This window comes from Balaenoptera musculus, chromosome 7 (genome assembly GCF_009873245.2).
Source record: "Balaenoptera musculus isolate JJ_BM4_2016_0621 chromosome 7, mBalMus1.pri.v3, whole genome shotgun sequence".
In the NCBI taxonomy this organism is placed as follows: Eukaryota; Metazoa; Chordata; class Mammalia; order Artiodactyla; family Balaenopteridae; genus Balaenoptera; species Balaenoptera musculus.
In genome coordinates, this window is record NC_045791.1 from 93,638,062 (window position 1) to 93,662,913 (window position 24,852).

At 54.2% G+C, this 24,852-nt stretch overlaps 1 protein-coding gene across 8 annotated transcripts in view; it reads right to left on the reverse strand.

Moving 5' to 3' along the window:
• Positions 1–24,852, reverse strand: part of TNS1 (tensin 1) — a 197,459-nt gene that overhangs the window by 73,235 nt on the left and 99,372 nt on the right. For all 8 annotated transcript variants that reach the window (XR_005020559.1, XM_036857373.1, XM_036857376.1 and 5 more), the window contains 12 exons: positions 21,317–21,366; positions 18,870–19,041; positions 16,625–16,675; positions 15,369–15,491; positions 14,913–14,977; positions 13,247–13,330; positions 10,138–10,250; positions 9,641–9,701; positions 9,317–9,392; positions 8,593–8,722; positions 7,154–7,219; positions 5,883–5,999 (listed from right to left, as the gene is read on the reverse strand). Coding sequence is in view for 7 of the 8 variants with exons in the window: in XM_036857373.1 (XP_036713268.1) it covers positions 5,883–5,999; positions 7,154–7,219; positions 8,593–8,722; positions 9,317–9,392; positions 9,641–9,701; positions 10,138–10,250; positions 13,247–13,330; positions 14,913–14,977; positions 15,369–15,491; positions 16,625–16,675; positions 18,870–19,041; positions 21,317–21,366 (1,108 nt within the window). In the remaining variant the exon portion in view is untranslated. The remainder of the gene's footprint in view (positions 1–5,882; positions 6,000–7,153; positions 7,220–8,592; positions 8,723–9,316; positions 9,393–9,640; positions 9,702–10,137; positions 10,251–13,246; positions 13,331–14,912; positions 14,978–15,368; positions 15,492–16,624; positions 16,676–18,869; positions 19,042–21,316; positions 21,367–24,852) is intronic.

The following is a 24,852-nucleotide window of genomic DNA, read 5'->3' on the forward strand; positions in this document are numbered from 1 at the left end:
CAGAGCTGGAATCTCTCCCCCAAGGAAGGGGATTCCTCTCCTCACAGAGCCTGAGGGTGAGAGGCTTGGGCACAAAACCAAGCCCCCTTGTCACCAGCCCCTGGCTCTGATGGGGCTGCCCACAGAAACAAAAGAAGGGCTGCCGGGCATCCTGCAGGGGGTGGTTATTAGTCCCCTTGCCATCTTCAGTCAGGCCAGCAGACTTGTCATTTCTCCCTTCATTACTCCTTTTGGCTCTGAGCAATCTGCTGCTTTACCCAGCCTCAGCCCCTATTCCCCCATCCTCTTTTAAGTCTTGAGAAACTCTAATCAACTCAGTGTCCAAGGAGGTTGGGGAAAGGTGGGAGGGAGTGGGTGGGCAATGAGATAATTCAGGCCTGGTCAACCTGTGGGCTTCTCAGAATTGGAAGGCAGCCCACACTCCCTTGGTCTCGCACTTGCTTCCGGGAAGGCTTGCCCTGGAACACTCTGGAGGAATTTGGAGACAGCTCCGTGCAGCATAGGCAAAAACACAGCCCTGCTCCCACCCACAGGGAGCTGGGATCTGGGCATGGGGCTTCATTACTCAGGCCAAAGAGCTAATGGGGCTTCTGGAGGCTGTGAAACGTGGTGCCAGCCAGAGTGCTGAGCTGGCAGGCTCCAGACCAAACTGGAGAAAGGCAGAGAGGAGGAGGCTGGTGGGGGGCCAGACCGTTCTCCCCTCCACCCACCCTGGACCTTCCCTTACTCCTCACTCAGGACCGAGACTCCAGGCGTCCAACTACAGGCAACCCAGAAAACTCCTTCCTGGGTGTTATGGGCTGAATTGTGTCCCCACTCCCAAAATTCATATGTTGAAGTCCTAACCCCCAGTACCTCAGAATGTGACTGTACTTGGAGATAGGGCCTTTAAAGAGGTGATTAAGTTAAAATTAGGTCATAAGGGTCGGCCCTAATTCAACATGACTGATGTCCTTAAGGGAAGAGGAGGTGAGGACGCAGATACACACAGAGGGAAGACCATGTGAAGACACAAAGAGGAGACGGCCGTCGACAAGCCAAGGAGAGAGGCCTCAGGAGAAACCAACCCTGCCGACACCTTGATCTCAGACTTCTGGCCTCCAGAGCTGTGAGAAAATAAACGGCTATTGTTTACAGCAAACAGTCTGTGGTACTTTGCGGTGGCCACCCAAGCGGACTAGGACATCAGTCTAGTTCATCATCAGGTTCACCACGGGGTTCTGCTCCCAAAGTAAGGAGTCCCCGAAATGACAGGCACTCATGCTATGCTCCCCGGCCACCTGTCCCAAGGCCTGGAAACTTCTCTGCTCAGAAGGTTCTTCATTGGATTCTTCACCTTTCATCATCTCCCCCTCCTTCTGGCTTAAGTGCAGGGGAGCCAAAATGGTCCCAAGCAGCCACGGTCACCGCAGCCTAGGTCCACCACGCAGAGGCACACTCTCCTCCTATTTCTGGCTCTACTTCCTGGCCCCATCCTCAAGGGAAATGGGCTACCCTGTGGGACAGTGAGCATCCTGTCATCTAAGGTGAGGAGCCAGGGGTGGGAGGAGGAGAATAAGCTGAGCTCCAGGGGGTGGGAGGGATTTGGAGCCGACACCTGAATTCACACGCCAACCTTACTCTGATCTCCTGACCCCGGGCTAGATCGCTGACCTCCCCACATGCGGTGTGGTCATCACGTAATGGGGCTGCAAAAGGGTGAGCTGAGATCATGAAAGGAGGGTTCCACTCGTAGGGATGTCCCCCTCTTTGACAGGTCCCTTCCCCTCTCGAGCTTCAGTTTCCTCTCTACAGTGGGAGGGTGTGAGATGGGCTCTGTGATCTGGGGGGGCCGGCCTGCAGAGACCAGAAGTCCCCACACGTTTTCTTCCTTCATTTTGCTGCTGAGATTGACAGGGGACACCCTGAAGGAAAGGAAGAGCATGCTGAGTGCCACGGGACTGCATGTCTTGAACTGGAAACCTGCCCGAGGGTTCAGGGGGTAGGGATGCAGGCAGTGAGGAAGGGGTTAAACACAGAGCAATTCCTGACATGGAGGGTAAAGTCGGGGTCACCTGGAGGGCTTCCCGGAGGAATGGAGCTCTGACCCCAGCGCCGACCGCCTCTCACTTCAGGGAGGGCCGAGGTGGGGCCCAGGCCAGAGATGACCTTTGTCCCCAAGACCTGGGCTCGGTGCCCCCGACCACCACTCTGAGTCACCCGCTGGACTCCAGAGGGACTGGCCCACCCCTCCTAAAGCCGCCCCCGGTGGGCCTGAAATAGCAGAGGCGGACAGCTTCCAGAAATGGCCTCGCCTCACCTCCAACACAACACCCTGTCCGTATTTTGAGAGGCCAGCCCCTCACCAGAGGCAGTCCTGCGTGAGCAGCCCCTCCTGTGTATGGGGGGGGGGGGCGGGGACAGGGGGACATCAGGGATGTGCCTCAGCTGTTCCCGGCGCCGCAGCCCTGCTCGGGACCTGCCACAGGGTACTGCACTCTGTGCCTCACCGCCTATAAGACCCCGCCCATACTGAGAGGCAGGGCAGGAGAGATCTGGACTGTCCAGTGGTGAGAAGTGGGGGGCAGAGCGAGCAGACCGTCACCCAAACTCAGCAGGACCCAGGTACTGCCACAGGACCAGACACCCAGGACAGACCCTTGGGGACGACGGCCAGCTGAGGACACTGTAGCAGTTAGCACCGGGGTTCCACACCAGATCCGCTCTTCACTAGCGAGGCTACCTTGGGCAGGTCACTTAACCCCTCTGTGCCCCAGTCCCCCATCCAGGCATAATAACAGTGCCCACCTCACAACGTGGCTGCAAGCGTTAGATGAGACGGAGGCGATCAAGTGCTTGGCATCGTAACCGGCGCGTGGCAAAGCCCGAGCTGGCTCCCAAGGCCAAGGGGCCTCCCCCCGAGCCCTGTCAGCAGACCCCTGAGATCGTGGTCACTACCGACGTGACAGAGACTCATGAGGGAACACAGCAGGCAGCCCCTCTGCAGCACCTGCTCCCCGAAAGGTGCTCGAAGTGATTTGTCAACCAAATCCCCATGTTACAACAGAGTCAACGGGGGCCCCAAGAGGATGGCATCTTGGCAGAGGATCTGAACCCGGATAGTTGGGCTCCAGAGGCCACAGTCCTAACCACAGTACAAACTGCCTCTCATGAAAATTGCTACAATAACCCAATCACGTGGGTACCGTCACCATCCCGTTTGCAGATAAGGAAATGAAGACCACAGGAAGGCGTGATCATTTGACCAAGGGCACACAGCTGCGGACGGGAGACTCCACAGTGTGGACCAGGCAGTTGGGCTCTAAAGCACACGTGCTCGAGCCCTGCGCTCCAGCACCTCAGGGTCATCCTGCCTCTCCCGGTCCAGGGCCGCCCCGGAGGGCAGGCAGAGCCTCCTCGGGCACCACGTCGCACCCCACAAGGCCATCCCCCAGCCCGAGGACAGCTCCAGCAAATGGCCAAACCACCGCCCAGGCTCCAGCGTGAGCTATCTCCTGGGCCCCCCAGAGTCTTGGGGGTTAGGGGCCCTTATCCCAGCTGGCACGTGTGGAAACCGGAGCACAGTGACTTGCCCACAACTAGGGAGACAGACAGAGGCCTCCTGCTTCCCTCTCTTGAACCAGAGAATTAGCCACAAGAAAATGCATTTACCTCTGGGCCCCAGAATCCAGAGCCTTTTAGAAGTGCTCCAGCCGGGAGAAGCAGGATGCGGATAAGATCACTGCTCCTGCCCCAGGGCCACCCCACTGACTCTCCTGTCCCTGTGGGGGATGCAGCTCAGTGACAGTGGGGAGTACACAGCGGGACGGCCAGGGTCTGCCCGGGTGACCACTCCAGCCGCCCAGCTCCGGGCCCGGGCCAGCCAGGCCAGGGAAGAGGACGGCAGGGCTGTGAGCTGCTCCCCCTGCCTTCCCTTCCCACCCTTGGGTGCAGGGCCAGTGTCTCAGCCTCCAGACAGGAGCCCCTCTGTCCCTACAGGACGAGCTGACCTTTAACTGGCCAAAAGATCCTACTGGTTCCATCCCCCTGCCTGCGAGAGCAGAGAGCAGACCGGAGGAGAGAGGAGGGCGGGCAAGGGGGAGGGAGAGGAGCCCAGGGCCTCCCTCTCCCCTTCCTTCCTCCCCCTTCCCTGCCTCTGGTACCAGCCTCCTGCTCAGTCCGCATGCTTCCTTCCCTCACGGCTGACTGTGTCCCAAGCCCCATCCTTCCCGCAGCCCCTCCTTTCCCCTGAATTGTTTTACCTTTTGTTTGCCTGGCACTTTATAGTTTACTAAATGTTTTTACATTTATCATCGCATTGAATCCACACCAGGGAGAGATGGAGAGACATTGAAAATTCCTTCCAATTGCCAAGTGTTCTTGTTAAAAATGCATACATCCCCCAGAACGATGAACAATTAGGCTGGCAACCACCGGTACCTCAGGACTGATTCATTTCATCCTCTGCCTTCTCCCCAGCTACAGGGCACAAGGGGACGTGGTTGGAGCAGGAAGAGGAGTGCTTTTGGGCCTCAGCCTCAGCGCAGCCTCAGCACAGTAGGGAGGACCCTGGTGGAGTGTCTAGGCCCCTGGAGGGGTGGGGGAGAAGTGCGGGAACTAGGTAGGGAGAGGGCAAACTTTCACCATTGCAACACTGCACATGAACTTCTCTCATCAAACCCTAAATTCTAGCCTAAGCATCGCCCTCATCCCACTCCCTCTGAACTGCATCGCTCATTCTGGTGTCTCTAAGGTCAGAGGGAGAATCTTTATGCAGGAAGAGGCCTAAAAGACTTTCAGTGTGGAGTCAACAAATCCAAAACCTTGGAGGTGGAGACCAGGGTGAGGGTCCCTGGTCTACCTAATCCAGCTCTGACACATGGCCCAGGGTCCCCACCCCAGGACAAGCTTCAGCTGGGAGGAGAAGCACAGAGGCTGGGTGCTGGTGTCCTTGAAAGGACATATCCTGGTCATGGGGGTAAATCAAGAGATGCTTCCTTCTGGGCCAGGGGGCGGGGGCAGGTCTCAGTTACCCTGGCTGAAAACTGATGGGGGATGGGCCAACGGTCCTGAGGTCCTCCCAGCTTCCACATTCCGTGATCCTGGGACCAAATCAGGGTAACAAGCCTGTGGCCAAACTCCAGACAGGGCGTCTCAAGAGTTCCTGAGCTCCAGACATGCTCATTCTCAGAGGCCCGCCCTGCATCCCATCACACATACTCAAATGAACCACATAAATCAATAGAACTCATATATAACTCTCAAGAGTTGAACTGAGTTGTGGATAACCATTTGACATTATGTTAGGTTTTGTTGCTAAATTAAACATGTATTAATTTCAGTTCTGCTGCTTTCTTTTCAAATTTTGGAGCCTACCAGGTTGTTTCCAGCTCACAAACATTTTCATTGGCTGTTGATGAAAGCTTGTGGGTCCTAAATGCTGTGTCTACCTTCCTAGTGCTCTGACCCCAGAGAACTCAGGCAGCGAGCCTGGAGAAATCCAACAACGGGGTTAAAAGAAATCTAACAAATGCTGTATTTTAAGCACAGGAGGGTATCTCAAGCTCCACGCAAGGCCACTTCCTCCAAGGAGCCCTCCCAGACCACTCCAGCTCTCAAGAATCCATCCCCTGACAATCTCAGAGCATTCGCTGCCTATGGGACTCATTCGGCACCAAGGATACACCCTTGTATGGCTGTTTTGCTTCATTCTTTAGCTCATTCATGTTTTGTTTTACCTTCCCCCACTGAACTGTGAGCTCTCAGAGGTGCTTTGGACCTCTCCTCTGCACCTCCCCTCCCTTTGAGCCCAGTATGGTGTCATAGCAAACCAAGAGAGCCGAGGCCATGTGAGCAGGGGCTGTGCAGTCGCAGAGGGGCTGGAAGCCACTGGTCCCACCTACCCTCCATGCCATCATCTTGATGCCCATTGAAGTTGTCATAGGAATCCCAGCGGATGAGGGGGTCGGAGGTGTTATAGTCCACAGACACGCTTGGCCCGTTCTCCAGGTGTTCCATGCCTTAGAAAATGGGAAAGGCGGAGACGACAGTGAAGAGAAAAAAAAAACAGATCGGTAGCTGGAAAAGCAGAGGAAACCAACAAGTTCCCTAAGGATGCTCCCTAAGGGACTTCTCATTTTCTTGACCATGGCGAGGCAGGACCACTCGCTTAAGTTGGATGGAGGACCCAGGAGTCTGGTTTCTTGCATTCTTGAAAAGGTTCACACCAGGTCATAAGGGTAAATAAGGACAGCAGCACTGAGCAACAAAGACCCTTTAGAAGAAAGCTGGGGGACCCTCTGGCTGGGTGGCTGCCTCTTTCTCTTCTGTGTCCCAGGGGCCCCTGGGGCAGTGCCAAGAGTCCAGAGAGTCTGCCCTGGAGTCAGGGGGGAGTGCAGGAGAGGCTTGTGATGGGCTGCACGGGGTCACGGACAGCAGGCAAATCACAGCCTTGACATTGAGAAGACACAAGTCATCCCAGCCATCCCCCTGCCCTTCCACTTAAGATGCTTGCCACTGCAGGCAGAAATCTGAGGAGAGAGGCAGAATCTCTCCTACACATCCAGAGAAAGCCCAGGATGCAGACAGCATAAGCTACAAGTCAGGCCTTCTGGGTGAGTTACCTTCCTGACCCAGCAGTCCTTTCTTTAGTCTACCCAGAGCCCCTCTGCTGTAACCTGACTTCACCTCTTCCTATTCTGTTCCCAAATAAGATGAAGAACAACTGGTCTCCACATATAACCAGTCTAACGGCTTAAAGGCTATTATTAAATTGGCCTTCTCATCTTCAGGTTGAATCACCTCAGTTCTCATAAATACTTATCGTCCATCCAGCACCTTTGAGAGTCCCCTTGGCCACTCCCTCCATCCACCACAGCCTTCAGTCTCTGAATATAATAGGATGATGACCTAATGGGGCCAGAACAGTTTATCCAACCCAGCGCCTCTCTGTCTACTTTTTTATTTTTATTATCCAGAGATTAAGTCACTGGTTCATGTTTAGCTGGGGGTCCACTATGATACCCAGATCTTTTACTACTGGCCTGACTCTCAACCACAGGTAACTTGATATTTGTAGAGCAGATCAGTGGGAAAATGGTAGAGGTGAGTTGAGGTGGGGCAGGGCAGAGTGGAGGGAAGGGAATGAATCAATGGATTCTAACTTGGCATTTACCTTGAATTTTCTCTGGTCCATAAGAAAACACAAATTCAACTTTGCCATATTCTGGAAATCGATCATCTGAAAAAAGGAGAAGGAAAAACAAAAATGGGCAACTGATTCCCAAAAGAGGACTCCACAAAAAGTTTTCTTCTAGAAAAGTTTAAAGTAATACATGTATACATGGTTGATAATATAATAAGTAGTATATATAATGATATTAAGTCTCCTACCCACCCTAGCCCTGTCTTACCTGTCTGAGGTAACTATTTCTTACCATTTCTATTTCTTGTTCTACGAGCAGTTACCTCTAAGACTCTAAATAATAGCTACAGTTTTTATGCCACTATTTCTAGATATATCAGTTTTAAATAATCTTCACTGATTCACCACTATGAAGATGAATAATTTGGATCACTTATAGTATTCCCACCTCCCTTCTTAAATCTGGTTTATTATTATTATTACTATTACTACTGTTATTATTATTAATTCACCCTTCTGATCACCTCTGAAACTTTCAATACGACGGTTAAGCCTCTATTTCTTGATCTCTCCATTTCCGATGGTGCCCTGATTCCCTCCATGTAGGAGGAGGAAGTTTGTGCCCCTCCCTTCTCCCACCTCTCCGCAACCCTACATTTATTTTGTCAGCTATTCTTTTACTTTCTTTGTTAAGACTGATGACATTTACATTCTATTCTGCAATTATAACAGCATCTTCTGCTTTTGCTCTCCTGGCTCCGGTACAGGGAAAGCTCATCATAGAAACATCCTTCTCCTGCATGACCCAGACCACACTGGGGGATCAGGCCTCTCCTCCTCAGAGCCCCAGCCCCGTGCTCTGATCTCTGCCTGAGCCCAATCTGCACACAGATCACCATTCACTGCTTGCAGGAAGGGAAGTTACAGCAGGGGTGGTGTCTGCTCCCTGGAGCACCCATCATGCCTGTGTATATCTCCATCACCGCAAGCATCACTTCATAGTATCATGTCTGTTTGTCTCTTTCTCCCATAAGACTGTGAGCTCCCTGAGGGCAGGGCCTGACTTCTTTCTCTTTGTATCATAGTATCATGTCTGTTTGTCTCTTTCTCCCATAAGACTGTGAGCTCCCTGAGGGTAGGGCCTGACTTCTTTCTCTTTGTATCACCAGGGTCTAGCACATGCCTGGCACATACAGACACACAGTGATGCTGGTGGATTTATAGATGGACAGATGGATGGATGGGTGGATGGGTGGATGGATGTGGACATGTCCTGGCCCTGAATGTAATATAGATAAAACCTTAAATGGATAGAGGAAAGAAGCAAAGGGAGACAGCTCCCTGACCACCTCCCTTCCCATGGGAAAATGGTCACCCTTCACTACTGCCATAGCCCCTCCATTATTGCTCTCCTATCCTGTGGTCTAATTATTCCTTGCTAGGTCTGCCTCTCTACACAACGAGCCCACCTTTGAAGGCATCGTCAAGGTCCTCCTTCCCAAAGACAACCCCCAGGTCATGGATGGCGCAGGTATGGAACTGCACGCGGAAGATAACGTCTCGGGCTGGGCTACGGAACTTCTTGTGGTAGCACTTCAGCTGGGTGGGAAAGAGAGCAGAGCCCATCAGGGGCCCGAAGGTAGAAAGTTAGTCCCAAGAAGCCTCCTTATCAGCTCCATGACTAAGCCCCAAACCCAGTGAAGAAGAGGTCACCAACCCCAAACAGGATCTCAGAGCTCTCTGGGGAAACTTCCAGAACAGCAGAGAGTTGAAAGCCAATCTTGCCCTGTGGGGACAAAGCTATCCTCCCAAGAAGTTCCTGTACACCAGTCAGAATGGACAACGTAGGAGTGGATTTAAATCACAGGAGGAAGGAGTGAAGTTAGAATTGAGGGAGTCCTTGTCACCAGCAGGAAGCCCGGAGGTAATGGCTCACACAGAGACATATGTCCCTGGAGATACTCCAGAACAAGAGGCAAGCCCGGGGGAAGGCACATCCAACACCGAGCCAGGGCATGGACAAGGACCGTCAAGGTTGGAAGGCCTTGCAGGGCCCCTGAGAGCCAACGACCCCAAGGCTGGTGGCCCACCAGGAGTGACGCTCTTGTCCAGAGAGGCAGAAGGGGAGCAGGAAGAGAAAAGGAAGAAAAAATAAACGGCGGTGCGGGGGCTTGAGACCGAGGGGCAACTTACCAAGATGTCTCCCTTCAAGAGCAGCCCAGGCTCGATGGTGATGCAGATGCTGGTCTGGCTGTCTCCTTGGACGTTGCTATGGGAGCGAGGCAGGCAGAGGGAGAGAGGGCTGCTGAGGCAGCCGGGCAGTGCACTTTCTCCCAGCTGCCCCTCTGCCAGGGGGCTATTGGGAAAGCTCACTGACCCATCCCTCAGCCCTACCCTAGAAGTCCTCCTAGAAAAGGTCCTAGGCAGCCCCCCAACCCCGGCCCCCAGCCCCCAGCTCCCAGTCCTCAGCCTTGGACCTCCGGCATCCCTGGCCTCTCATCCCTGTGGAATACCTACTAGATACCAGATGTGTAAACAGGTTGCATGGCCTGGTAGATCCGGAGAAATGGCCGACACCCTGTAAGGAAGGGGTGCTATTAGCCAAGACAGCAGAAACAGCAGGAGGAGGAAGGGGGATAGGAGAGATGAAGGAAGGAAGGATCGGCCAGGAGGAGGAAAGGTAAGAAAGGGGGAAAGGGAAGAAAGGGGAGGAGGAAAAGAGGAAGGAGAAATGGAAAAAGAAAGAGGAAGAAATGCTAACTTTTCATTTAAAAGGCATTTTGAGTTTGCAAAAACACTACACCGTCCAGAGTCACCTGCCCACAGGCACTGCCAGTATCCAACCCATTTTGCAAATGAATCAACTGGGGCTCAGAGAAATAGGAAGTGGTACAGTTGAGACTCCAAGCCTAAGACTGCAGCTAGCCCGCATTTTTTACCCCCCAAGGCTGCCTCCTAAGACAAAGAGATGGAAGACAGGAGGGGAATGGAAGCTAGAGGGCTCGGGCAGGTACCTCCTTTAGACTCAAAGTTGGGGATGCCATGCATGATCACGTGGTGCAGAAACAAGGGCTTGTTGTTCATTTTGATGGAGCCAGAGAGCAGGCCGCTGAAATAATGCACGTACCTGGAGCAGGGAGAAGGGCAGCTTCAGCCAGGGAGGCCTCTGCTGGAGCAGAGCCATTCTCTTCTCTTTTCCCCTGGCATATTGCCCTAGGTTGCCCTGCCAACTTCCCCCCCCCCCGCACAAACCCCCAGGCCTCCTGGCAGGTGGGGTCTCCACCCTTGCTGCCTGTAGCCCCAGGAGGGCGAACAGGTACTACTACATCTGGAGTGGGGTCCAGCCAAACCTCCCACTTGGGGTTCTCTGGCGCCTCCTGGTGGCCAACGTGGCCATCTCTTTCCTGCTTCACTCCCGGCCCAGGAATCTCCTGCTGGACCAAATGCACTCCCACACATCCCTGACAGGCATCATTTAGCTGTTCACTACCGCACAAGGCAGGGTGATCAACCATCAGACAGCTCTGACACCCTTACACCGAGCCCAAACCAACCTTGCATTTGTACCCACAGGACCCAGTTCTGCTCCCACAAGACCCACCAACCACGTGACAATCCAGCAAATAGTAAGAGCTTAGTAATTCTAGTCCTTCATTTTTTTATATCACGCTGAAGGGTACAAAATTCCTCTGTACCATTTCATTTGATATTAGAGGATATCTAACTTCCACTAAGTATTCCTATCTCTAGGGTCAACATGCCCCAATTCCCTTAACAAAGATCTCGTTGGAAGAATGGAAGGAATAAGCCATCCCCACTCGTTCTAGAAGAGAGGGAAAATTAGGTCCAGAGAGGGTCATCAGCCTCCCAAAGGCACACTGCAAGAGCACACAAAGGTGGGGGGAGAGCGGGTGGGAGGAGAAGGGAAGCAGTCTCACTCCAATGCATCTACTAGAAGGAGAGGCCAATCCTTTTGGTTGGTGTGTCCTCCTTTTCTGACGGGCCAGAGGATGCCAAGCTGGGTCAGCTGGACCAATCAGAATGCATTCTGATTTGAGGCGGGTGAGACCAGAACACTCATAACCATGACAATGGTCCCGTCCTGTCTTTTGGCTCCTTGGCCCACCTCCAGGCCTGTGGGCCTCTGTCCCTGGGCTGGGGTGGGGCCACCTTGGACTATCCCAGCAAGATAATCTGATGGGCAGCACCAGCTCCTATTCAGGCCCCTGCCCAGCCCCCAGCCCCGTTGCTCAAACCGGAAACCTGGAATGGCGGGTTCCTATCAGATCCTCTGATCGTGCCAACAGGATGTGTCTGTGTGCTGGGGACAATGAGCCCGGGGTGGGGTGACAATGAATGGGGGAGCTGCAGGCAAAGCCCCTCCCTCCCTCTCTCCCTGCCCTCCTCTCCTCCAGCTGCTCCAATCCCTGCAAGCGGCACTGACAAGAAGGCGGGAAAGTGGCAACGAATGCCACTTCCCCAACAGCTGCACTTCCACATTTGGGCACAGACCGAATTACCCACCCATGAGCAGATGTAGTTGCAGATATGAGCTGCAAGGCAGATACAGATAATGTAAACACGGACACACACACACACACACACCCTGATGGCATGCTACGTAAGCACACATTGAGCATGGTGGAATCCCTGAACAATCCTGGTCCTGAGAGGTAACACTAATCCCCATTCTCCAGGCTTTCCGCTTCAGAAATGTGACAGCTCTGCCCACTCTCTCCAAGCCACATTGTGCCATCATAACATCGTGCTCCTCTATTTGAACCTCTTATCTTTCAAGGTCAAGGGCCAGACTCGTGACCAAGGCCACCAGCCACAGGTAGCAAGTCAGGATCTTGAATAATACTTCTTTCCTCCCTGAGACTTCTTCCCTGGGAAGACTCTCACTGATCCACAGCTGCTGTTTCTGACAGCCTCGTCAGAATCTTCTGCATAGAAAGACATTCCGTTTCTGATCTCTGACCCAGAGGCTGGCTACCAGCTGTCCTGTGCCAGTTGTAAGGCGCTGGTTGCCTGAGGATTCACTCACTTCTGCTTGGGCTTCCTGCTACAGTGGTGGAAACAGTCCCCAGTGGTGCCGGCACACTTTTAGCCAGGCAAGGTAGGGGTGATGGGGTGTAAGTTGGGGACCCCCAGCATGGAGAGGCTGGAAAGCTCCAGGATCTGTAGCTAGGGGGTCCTGCTTGCCCAGTCAGTGTTCCGAAGGGCTAGAAAAGTCAGTGAGACATTGTGGCCTTTATACTTGCTGTTCCCTCTACCTGGACCCTTTACCCCAGACCTTTACTTAGATGTTTCCTTCTCCCTTCTCAGACCTCACCTCACATGTCATCTTCTCAGAAAGGTCAGCACACTGGAATCAGCCCCTCATGTCCACCCCTGTCATTCTCTAGCCCCTCGTGTTCTGTTTTGGTTTTTTCCCCATCAAAGCACTTATCACTGTCTGAAATGACCTTGAAGGTTTATTTACTTGTGTAATGTCCATCTTTCCCAATACAATATCAGCTCACTAAGGGCAAAAGACTCTGTCCTGTCCAACTAGATACCTCCAGCACTTGGAACATCCTAGAGTACCTAAAATTTGCCAAATGAATGAAGGAATCCATCCCTGCCCTGCTTCCTGCCTGGGCTATTGTGGGCCACATGGGTTAGAGACCGTTGTAAAATTTTAAAGCTCTCACAGCAGAAGGTGACCCTTATCACGAACATCTGTGACCTCCTCAGGGCAGGTGGCAGTGACATCAGCCTCCTGTAGACCCATCAAAACACGGAAGCATCCCTGCTGCCAGGACCAAGAAAGGCACTGCCTTCTTATACAAGCTGCCCTCTTGTACCTCCCCCACCGCTGACCCTGCTGCTCTCTGGCACCAACCTCAGGAGCCAGCTGCCATGCCCCACTGCGAGCACACACAGCTGCTCACAGCTTCACCCACATCCCTGAGCTCACACCCCTCCAGGCTGGCACCTGAACACGCATGCTTGGTACACCCCCACCTAGGCGTGCTGCTTCACCCACCATGGGTACACGAGGCTAGCTCCCACGTATAGCAAGCACACACACGCACACACACACACACATGCACTGGGCCGAGAGCCCTGGAGACCTACCTTCTCTGGGATGGCTGGCCAATGGGTACAATCTTATCCTCGTAGAACCGCTTCATTGCAAACCGGTCCAGGGCCTGGTTGGCACTGTGGGGAGAGACAGGTGGTCAGAGGAGCCAACTTCCACGAGTCCCTTGTCCACCCACCCCTGCTTCCCAGACCTGCAGAGCCCTCTGGCCACTCTGTCCTGAGACGCCTTCAGGAAAGGACTGCCCCAGCATCTCTCCATCCTGTGTGCTGCACTCCTCAGCACAAGGGCCTTGGAACCAGGCAGCCTGGGAGCCCATCTCAAGTTCATCACTGACTTAGTGGCCTTGCAACTTGGGGCAGATTACTTAACCTTCCTGAACTTGATTTTTCTTTCCTGTCAAATGAGGTGATAACTGTGCCTTCCTTGAAGGCTGTTGTGGCAATTGAGTGAGATAACACCTATAAAGAGCTCGGCACATGTGGGCACACAGTAGGTGCACAGGAAATGTTGACCATTAAGCAAAGATTAAGCTGGGTCAGGTTTCTTAAAGTCATAAAACTACCGTCCTATTGCAAGCCCTTCATAGAGCATTCTACCCATCCTCAAAGAGATCATTTTTTAAAGAGACAGATCACATAGCTTCTCCATTCTTGACTCTCCAACGATGTCCCATCCCTCTTAGAATAAACTCCAAAGTCCTTATCAAGGGTACAAGGCCCCCGGGCTCTGCCTCCTCCCATCTTCACTTCCCACTCTTTGTCCCCTCACTCACTCGGCTCCAAACACGCCAGCCCCTCGAATTCCCACTGCTGGCCTTTGTCCTTCCCTCTTCTCTGCCTGAAAGGTCCCCTGCCACCACCACCTCCCCCCCACCGCCCTGGACTGTACAGGACTCAGTCTTCTCCCCTCTCGCCACTTAATTCTGCTCAAATATCACCTCCCCAAGAGGCCTCCTTTCCCCACCGTCTTGCTCTAGTCTCCGTCCTTCAAAGTACTCATCACTTGCTCTTACTGATGTGTTTGTTTACTCATTTAACATTCATGAGGGCAGTGGCCTGGCTTTGCCCACTGCTCTATTTCCAGCACCTAGAGCCTCCTGCACAGTGGCTGTTCCATAACCGTCGTCAAATGACTAAATGAATGGAGGAATTCCTCTGCCTCTCTGAAAATCCAAATCAGAATGGGAATCATCCACTGGTTGTTTCCTATTCTTCATGCAAAACACCTAAGTGGGAAGATGGCCCTGCTGGCCAGAAGCAGGGGAATAGATGAGAAACCTTCCAGATGGCTCTGCTGGACCCAGATGTGATCCAATATTTCTTTGTGACTCCCTCCCTGCTCACTCAGGTAAACAGAAGGCAGTTGGGCAAAGAAAAGTGGCCCCAAGAAGCTGACTGGACAGGGTGTCCATCCATGGGCCTGCCTCCCACGGCTGCCCCTCCCCAGGGCCCCAGAGGGATGGTGTCTCCTCTCTCCTGCCCTCTGTCCAAGGGCCCCTGTCCCAGAGCTGAGGGCAGGGACATTCTCCTTTCCAGGGGCTCCTCCCCCTGTCGTCAGCACCTCTCGCCTCCTCTGTCCTTATCCTCCAACCCCAAGGGAGGGAGAGGCCTTGGGTGGGTGGGAGAGGCCTTGGGTGGGTGGGGGGAAGGGGGCTCTGCTGTCAATATTCAGAGAATGGGAGGCTCGGGGCCCTCTTACCTGGCAGAAATGTTGCTGTAGTGCATGTAAGCCGCGATCACAACACCTATCCTGCCTCGGTTTCCCTGAAAAAGCCCCAAAACACAAAAGCCTTTACTTCTAAGGCTGGCCCTCCTGCCCCAGAGCAAGGCGGGCAGGGGCTGCAGAGAGGGGCGGGGTTCTCAGGGAGAATCGGAGGAAGGAGGAAGCGGATGGGGCTGAGTCTCAAAAAGAAGAAACACAGCTGATCGTCCACCACACGTGAGTGACCCACGGGCTGGTACCTCCACTTCCTGGGGGTGCACCCCAGACAGAATCGATTATCCCCAAGAAGGAGAGTACACACAAACGAAATTGCACGCTCACACAATCCAGTGATACGGGCAGGTGCATACACTCATCCAAGGATATATTCGTGCACGGGCATGAACACACACACGCACACACACACACACATCTTGCAGCCCCCACTCTGACCTTGTTGTGTAGAACGACAACGTTGTGGGGATCTGCGTTGAGCCAAGTGTCCATGGCCTTGCAGACACTGCAGATCTTCTCCAGGGCTGGGGTGTGGAGGTCGGGCCAGCCAAATTCCAGTACCTGTGGCCCAAGCCAGGAGTGAGAAGCGGCAGAAGTCCAGAGAGTCAACGGGCTGGGGGGTAGGGAGGTGCCCACACACACCACGCGCCAGCCCCGCAGCGATGCCACCAGCAGCGGGGCCTCAGTTCCTGCCCTGCACGTCAACCCTCTGGAAGGCAGGGGCGTGGAGGCAAAGGACACTGACCCGGGCCTAGAGACCCTGGGTTCTGACACTGGCTCCCTGTGGGCCTCAGGCCAGTCACAGCCCCTTCCCCAGTCCCAGTTTCTGATTTGTGTACAAAGGCTTAGAGCCGATGGCCCCAGGTCCCTTCCATATGACTTTGACCTTAAAATGTGCTGGGAGCCTCCAGCATTGTTCCCCAGCTCTCCTCCCACAGATAACCCTGAGGCCTGGCTCAGGGAGGAAGAAGGAAAGGTGAAGCCTGTTCACGGCTCTTTTCCAGGCCCTGGACACACAAACCATCAAGTTTTCAGGCCAGCCGAAGGAGGCCTGAGCGGGACAGAGAGCAGATCTGAGTAGCAGTCATCAGGCTCCTTCAAACTTTTCTTAACTCACAAAACTTTAAAGTAAAAGAAAATCTGTGCTCGGAAGGGCCCAGAGAGCACATCTAATCCAGCCTGTCCACTTTCAGAGGTGGAAACTGAGACCCAGAGAAGTCTGCCACCCACTCAAGGTCACACAGCGACAGGCACCAGAATCCAGGGGCCAGAGCAGATGGGCACACAAAGCCCACACACAGCGCACTGAACAGCAAGTGAAAGAAAGTTGGTTGTAGGAAGGTCTACGGTGGTGATTCCCAGCTGGTTTAAATCCAGAATACTTTTCAATAAGACTCAAAATCTCACAGCTCCAGCCCCACCCCAGAGACTCTGTGTGCACCACAGGCGGCAGACCTTGGTGGAAATCACTGTATTGAGCTTTGCTTTCTGTAATTCGTATTACAGAAACAATAAATATATTATTTTCTATTTTCCAAATAGAAGATGGCACTCTAAGTTTGAATAGGCTTTGCAAACTGTCATAGCACTTTCCCCCAAGATTCTAATGTGGGAACCTCAGAGGAAGGGAGCCCCCCTGTTCCCTCTTCCAGGCAGGGAGAATCCCTCCCCACCCCAAACAGCAATGGACTCACCTTGGCGTGGAGCTTCGTGATGTCAGGTCTCCGCTCAGAGAGGTTGAAAAGCTAGAAGGAGGAAAAGGAAGAGATTGTTGAGAAGGTTGGCCCTTTCTCTCTCCCTCTCTCTCTCTCCTCTCTCTCTCTCTCCCTCTCTCTCTCTCTCTCTCTCTCTCTCTCTTCCCTGCTGGAAATTCTACCTACCTGACCATACACGGAGTCCTACCAGATACACACTGATAGACAGGAACTCAACTACAGGTTCTCAGGATAAAGAGGGAGAGAGAAACAAGTATGTAGACACCCAGCCACTCCCCTGGATGAGCGGACATCCTGAACTGAAGATGAGAAGGGGACAGAACCTGTCTCAGGTCCCACATGCCACCCCCAAGATGGGCATCTCTCCACACTGAATGGAAATCCAGGAGTGTCAAACGATAAGCATTTGGCCATCTCTGGTTTCCTCTTCACATGTCGACTTCAGAAGCTCACCGCACGAAGATGTAACTGCTCTGTGGTCGGACGCCCTCCATAGGAGGGTGCAATCCGTGCTGGGTGGGCCCTCTCAGACCCCTGACACCCCTCTCCCAGCAGACACCCCCCAACACCTGACCACATCCCAAGGGAATCCCCCAACCTCTGGATTCCTGGGCTCCTGAAATAGGGCAGGATCTTAGGTGGCTTCTGGTCCACTCTTGAGGCCTCAAAGGAACACACTTTATGCCGCTAACAATGGCTAACACTTCAGTGGTACAGTGTCCACAGCCTGCCAGGCCGCACTAAGGACTTTACATCTACCACCTGCCTTAATTCTCTCCACAACCATAGAGGTAAGTAGACCCATTTTACAGATGGGGATCCTAAGGCTTAATGAGGCTAAGTGCCAAGATCAGATAGTTGGTGAGAGCAGAGCAGCATTCCAACCCAGAACATTCTGATGTTTAAAGCCAGACTCTTAACAACGCCCAACATAGCTGATGGACAGGTCTCCGTAGAGGGCTGAAAAGTATCCCACAAAAATTCACATCCACGTGGAACTTCAGAATGTGACTTTATTTGGAAATAGGTCCTTTGCTGATGTAAGTAGTCAAGGATCTGGAGATGAGATCATCCTGGATTCAGGGTGGGCCCCAAATCCAATGACTGGTGTCCTTATAAGAAGAGGAGAGGACACACAGACACAGGAAAGAAGGAAGGTCACATGATGACAGAAGTAGAGACTAGAGCAAGGCCACTACAAGCCAAGGAGCCACTAGACTGCCGGGAGCCACCAGAAGATAGGAAGAGGCAAGGCAGGATTCTCCCCTGCGGGATTCAGAGGGAGCATGGCCCCACTGACACCTTGATTTGGACTTCTAGCTTCCAGACTGTGAAAAAATTAATTTTGTTGTTTTAAGCCACCTAATTTGTGGTAATTTGTTACAGCAGCCCTAGGGACCTAATACAGCCCCTGCACCCCACCTCTGCTCAGACCTCCCAGGGCAGCCCCTCATGATGGTATGTCCAATCTGTGGGTCCAGCCCACAAGTACCTCCCTGTAAAGCGGGCCTGAGCGCTCCTCTGGTGCCAGGATAGATCCAATCCCCCAGGCCAGCCCTTCTGACATTAGAGACCGTGGTGGGGGCATGGAGGGGACTTCCTCCACACTGGTTAGGAGATCCTCCTGTGCCAGGTATGACCCCAGTGTCAGCAACACCAGGTCTCTCAAGACACGCTCTGCCACAACTCTGCCCTAAGACTGCTCAGAGGCACCGACAGTATGACACCTCTGCCACTTCCTGACTCTGTGACCTTAGACAAATACCCCACCTCTCTGTGTTCTCGAAAAACCAGCTTCCTAGGACTGTCGTGGTGTTAAATCTGTGGAAAGGAGTTAAAACAGGGCCTGGCTCATCACCAGGGCTCAGTAATGTGAGCTTTTACTGTTATTCTCTCCTCCTGGTCAACACACGTGCGTACACCCACACGCACACGCGCGTACCCACACGTACACACACACACAAACATACAAACCACACACACATACATACAAACCACACACACATACATGGACAAGCGCACGCACGCACACACACACACACACACGACTTAGCTCCAGATGCTGCATCCCAGCTGCAGAGACACTCCTTAGGGCCAAGGGAAGGTGAAGGGAGAGAAGAGGAAGAGCTGACTCAGGGGCAGGTGGGGCAAGACACCAGCAGGAGGAGGTGGCAAGCAGAAAGGACGGGGCACTGGACGAGCGGGCAAGGGGTCCCATCCTCACCAGGTAGTTGCCTCCATGTTTGCACTTGAGCATCTGGGCCACCTCACGGAGGTTGCTCCGGAAGTTCTCCTCATTGGCTGTGCTGGGGAAGGAGACGGCGATGATCCTCTCAGTGACATACACCAGGTCCAGCTCACAGCTGTCCTCTGTGGTCCGGCTCCCACTCATGTTTCTGGGGAGACAGCAGGCAGAGGCGGGTCCTGATCAGAATCCAGGCCCCCAGTACAAGGTCCAGGGAGCTGCACCCCCTACACACTATACGTGGCCCCCAAATCTAGCCCAGGGGGCTTGGCTGCTCCCTGACCCAGAGCCAAGGCCAGAGGCTTCCCCTGGCGAGGCCAGTGCAGCCCACAAGCCCAGTCTGGGAGCGCCGGGGAGAACAGAGCTGGGCAGGAGCTGGCGAGGATCTCAGGCCATTTCAGAACCAAAGAGTGATGACACCAATCCTAGGTGCTCATCAATCCTGTCGGCATTGCCTTCAACCTGTGATCCCAGAGGTCAGAGGTCAGAGGTCAGAACCAGGGCCGGAACCAGCCAGGGCCCGGGAGTCCAGCTCAGCCTCCTAATATACTGTGGCCGCCTGGTCTGGCAGAAGTTTCTCGAAGGATCCCCGGACGGCTCCGGAAGAGGAAGGAGAGCCTGAACTGGGTCCTCTCACATCCCGGAGCTAGCCTTCTGCTGCCCTCCCCTTGCTCTGAGCTGTGGAGTGGGCGGGGAGGCCCCTCAGGAGCAGGGGCAGCTCAGGTGACATGCTCACCTGGGCTCCAGGTAAGCCAGACCACAGCACAGATTCCAGCCCTCCCCAGAGGCAAGACAACTCCTGCCCTTTGTTCCCTGGCTCTCTCCCCACCTCTGGCAGCTCCCACTGCCCCGCAGGGCTGCTTCCTACCAGTGACCTCCCTGATTTCTAAGGGCTCAGGAAGCAGAGGGGGCTGCCGCAGCGGCAGGTGATACCCAGACATCCCAGTGCCACCTGAGCTCCTCAGAGAGGTGGGGAGCCCCCTGGGCTGGGCACCACGTGAGGGGAGGTGGGGTCTCACACCTTTACACCTCACCCAACTGTTCTTCCAAAGGAGGGTCCAGGGTGCCCACTGGGGAGCTGATGGGAAGGGGAAATGGGTCTCAGGACACTGGAATTCCATTCTGAAGCCCACCTGTAGTTTCTGGGGTCACCTCACACCCTCCCCTTCTTACCCCATCACCCCAGCCTCCTAGGGTCCTGCGTCCCCTCTCTACCCAAGGTGGGCAACTCACAGTTCATGTTGATAACCCTTCACTTCTGCGGGGTAAAGTTGGGACTGGAGGGGCAGCGGGAGGAATACCATGGGGTGTTTCAAAGTGACGGGGTGGCATGCGGGGTACAGCCCCGGGACACCAAGAAACGGGACAGAATACAGATCTCGACCACAGTTAGCTCCGAGCCCAACTGTGTAGATGGGGCTTGGAAATAGGAGAGCCAAGGGTGACATACAGCTTCTCTGTGGTGGCAATGACAGGGACCAAGTGGCAGAGGGGCCGGTGCGCTGGGAGCCCACTTTGAATCTGGCCTCTGAGTCCCGGTCTTTCCTTGTCCTGCAGCCTTTGGGGGCGGGGCTCCTACTCAAGGCAGAACAGCACCACCACCTGGCCAACCTCAGCATCGCACTCTGCACCCACCCACCCCAAGGTGATTCTCATCTGTAGGGGAGGAGGCGATCCTCTAAAGGGCCCCACCAGTCTCTGTGGACAGCCGGCAGCCGGACTACAACCCACTGGGAGCTTCAGCTACACACCAGACCCTCTCTGACTGGTGGTCCACATCCCTGCGGCCAGATTCTCACTCATCTCAGGAGCCTCAGGGGTGAGGGGGGAGTCAGAGAGGGAAGGGCCCAAAGCCAAAAACCCAGAGAACCTGGACCCAGGACAAAGAGACTCTGGATGAGCAAAGCACCAAGTCCCCTGTGCATCCCCTTCCCCCAGCCCCCACCAGCTCAGCCAGATAGAGGACCTTCCTTTTATAAATGACCCTCCAACATCAGAAACCTCTGCCCGTGGAGAAGAACGGGATCTAGCACAGGCCTCAGCGCCAGCCAGTCCTGAATGAAAACCCAAGTGCTGCCTCTTAGTGGTTGTGTGACCTTTAACAAATCGCCTCACCTCCCTGAGACTCAGTTTCTTCATCTGCCAAATGGGAATAAAATACTTACCTTGCAGGGTTGTTGCAAGGGCTAGATGAGATCATGCAGGTAAATGAAGAATCCAGCTCAAGGACTGGCTTCAAGCTAAAACTTTTGAGTTTCCCAGTGGCATCTACCTGCATCCTCTCGCTGTGGCTTCCACATCTGCCCGTGCTCCCTATCACGTGCTTTGTGACTTTGGTCTCGGAGACCCAGAGGCATGACTTGCTGGGAACACCCACAGTGACCTCACTGCCTGCACCCACCGCGTCCCCCATAGCCCAGGCATACCTGATGGGCTGGGGATGGGGCTGGACACTTGGCGTGACTCTGGTGGAGCTCTGGGAAAGAGAGGAGAGAAGCAGCGTTAGGGCGGTGGCCGGCTGGATGGCAGGAGAACAGCAGACAGCTGTCCACGCGAGCAGTCAGGGCCACGGGGAAACACAGATTCCCTTCTCCTGCCTCTGCCAACATTCCAGCCCAGGCACCCTAAAGCCCAGCAACACAGCAACTCAAAGCCAAAAGCGATCAATGCCAATCCCACATGAGCGCGCCAGTGTGCCTGCGAGCCCCCAAGGGGAAGGGCTTTCCTTCCTCGGGCAAGGGAGAAATGCCAAATGCTGAGAAATGCACCACGCCTGGGCTGGTGCCATGTGCGCTGAGTACACACTCAATAAAACAGTTACTAAACTGATGGAAACGCATTTCACCTGGATTCGCTGGACATCAGAATAGTGACCCCAAGTGGAGAACAGAGATGGCAACCACGAAAGAAGGAAAGATGAGAGCGCCAGCCCCGCTCTGTCCAGCTCTGAACATTTCTCCTCTGACCACCAGCTGCCCACATTCCCCTCCTTTAAAGCAGCAACACCGGCTCATTCAATCAAAAGTTTTGAGACAAGAAGTTTGAGACAAGAAGCAGTTGGTGTGTACCAACCAGGGCTAGGCAGCAAATCATGCTCCTAAGGTCCCACTGTCCATTGTCTGTTACCCCCCCTCACCCATTCCCATCTCCAGGGTTGTCGACTTGTACAAAATTAGGCAAATGGACCCAAGTCGGTGTCCAAAACATCCCAGGGCAACCCAACAGCACGGCGATGAAAGCGCAGGAGCAGAGTCCCACAGCGTCCTGCTGGGCAGCCTTGCATGACTCAACGCCCTGAGCCTCTATAATGTCACCAGTGAGATGGAACAATCCTTATGGGATTGCTTGAAGATTAAAGGGAATTATACATATAAGGCGCTTAGACGCTCTTACCATTATTACATCAAGTACAATTAAAAGGGTAGTTAGCGATACAGCCAAACAGTCACCCCTACAGTAAAGCAAAACCCTGCATCACCAGCTGCCGCCATCCTTTCAGCCACCTCGCTCGATGCAGAATCGGACATCCAACCTGCACATTCCCAGGCCCAGCCAGAGCCCTCTGAGCCCATTGGCACCTTCCAAACATCCCTGAGCCTCCCCAAAACCGGCCTTTCCTGACCACCAAGTTGCATCTACCTCTTGGAGGGGACGGAACCACAATCCACCAAGGAGAGGAGAAACAGATGCCCAGCAGGATTCACCCTCAGATTTCGGGCTGGACCACTGGGGTCCCAAGAAGAGGAGCCCCCTTCAACCCTCTCCAGGCCCCGCTACGAGGCAGGGGTGGGTGGGCTCTGAGGCTCAGCTCCCAGCTGAGCCCGAAGTCAGGGCAGCCCCGCTAAGAGGAGGACTCTCCACCCAGCCTCCCGTAAGAAGGCTGCGGCCAGAGTCCCCTCTGCCCGGGCCGCCGCCCAGCTCTGAACAGCTCCGCCTCAGAGGCAGCAGGAGGAGGAAACAGCCAAGGGGGCTGTCAGGGTGGAAAGTTTCTCCGTCTCCCCAGCTCTCCTGGCCCTGAGGACTTGGGTTTGCATGAGTCAGGCTTGGGGAGCTGGGGGGTGCGAAGACGGGGGCAGTAAGGAGGGGTTGAGTTGTGTTTGGTTTTCAAGACCCAAACCAGGCCGTTCCAAAACTACCCACTCAGAGGAACGCAGAAACCCAACACTTCATCCGTCTCCGTTTCGCTGGTCCCTGATGAGGAGCCGCTGAATCTCCCCAGGCCCTAGGCCCTGCTCCAGGCCCCGGGGCCACCCTGCTATAAATAGCCCCTCGGGTTCCGTCTACTGATCCACAGCCATGTTTGGAGGAGGCTGCCACAGCTGCTTCTAACAACTGGAAGCCACAACCATAGCCAAGGCTGGAGGTGTGGCCGGGAACACGGGGCCAGGCCCAGGGAGCTCAGAGAGACAACGGGATACCGAGACGGGCTTGGCAGGGGGACTGGGGAGATGAGGGGAGCCGAGGGGAGCCGGGAGCCGCCAGGGGCACAGGGGCGAGAGGGATGGACAGGGCAGGAGAGCCAGCTCCCGCTCGCTTCTCCACCCCCCCTCCCCAATGTTACAACACTCCACATTCCTCAGCCTCCCCACCCCAAAAAACCAGGAAAGATAAATAAAAACTTGGCCCCAGCAGAGTCTGGCCATACTGCCTCCAGAGGTGATAAGACAAAGTCCAAGCCGGCTCTGCTCCGCCGGGCTTGGGGGGGGGGGGGGGCGGGCTGGGGGGGGGGCAGGGGAGGAAACTGCCCTGGAAAGTGACCCCAGCACAGAGGACAGGGACGAACAGCTGGACAGTCATCCCCTGATGAATCACTGGGCTGCCCTCTAACTGACGGTGCTTCCTGTTTTCTGCAAAGTTTGGGGGCATGTGACACTCACTGGCAGAAAGCAGACGTGCACAGGTAACACGTCCGAGGGTTGGTGGAATGAGTCACAGGGAGAACTGGAGAACCAGAAATGGGTCAGGGGAGAGGGCGGAGCATGTGAGCAACACAACTTAACGCTCCAAGAAACACAGTGACCTCCCACATGCAGGGCTAGAGATGGGGCACCTTCGGCAGCTGCCTAATCACACAGGCCGTTTTCAAGAGGGAGGCTGTCCTCTCTGCTCCCCATCGTCATGTGCGTTCTCTCATTCAGTGATCTTCACTGAGGGCCACCGGCTGTGCATGAGGTCCCTGACCTCAGAGAGCTTACATTCTACAAAGGAAGATACTCATCCACGAAGCCAGTGTGAGAAGCAGTCGCTTGGTCTCACTGACCAATCTGTAAAATGGGTACAGCATAGTCTTGTGTGATATACCTGCTCCACTTAGAGACTCCAGGAAAAACTACCAGAGGGCTTTACAAAGAGTACCCTAAAGACTATATTTTATAAAGAAAAATAAGCTGTCTGCCTGTAATTCCATTCCTTTCCTCTCTGGGGCTGTCAAAGTCCTTTACCCACATGCTCTGAACTTCTTCCCTGCTCCACCCAAGACATAGATCAATAATAGGACTTTTGATCCAACTCCCTAGGCGCCAAGATTTCTCCCCTATCATCATCACCAACACAGTCTCTCCTTTGCTTAAAGGACACTGTGAAAGGAAATTCCACAGCCTTCCTCAAACAGCGTCTTACTACTCTTACTATCAGGCAGTTCCTCCTGGTATCTAACCCTCACCCTTCCTGCTGCAGATTCGGCCAACTCTGTTGGCTTTGGTCCTCACTGCAGGCGGAGCTGCGGACCACCGCTCAGATGCTCCAGGGCAGCTCAAGATCCATGACCCTCGGCTCCGTTTTTTGCCTTCTTCTTCCCCGCCATGCAGCAAGAGTGGGAACCCCAGGACCTGGGTGGGGTTGGTTTGGAGCAATGACTGTGTGGGAAGAGTCCTGCCTTCCTTTGAGGTTCATAGACCAAACACAACAGCTCTGGACCAAAAGAAAAGCTGTTTCCGGAGCCCAAGTCCCCAGGGGGCACAGT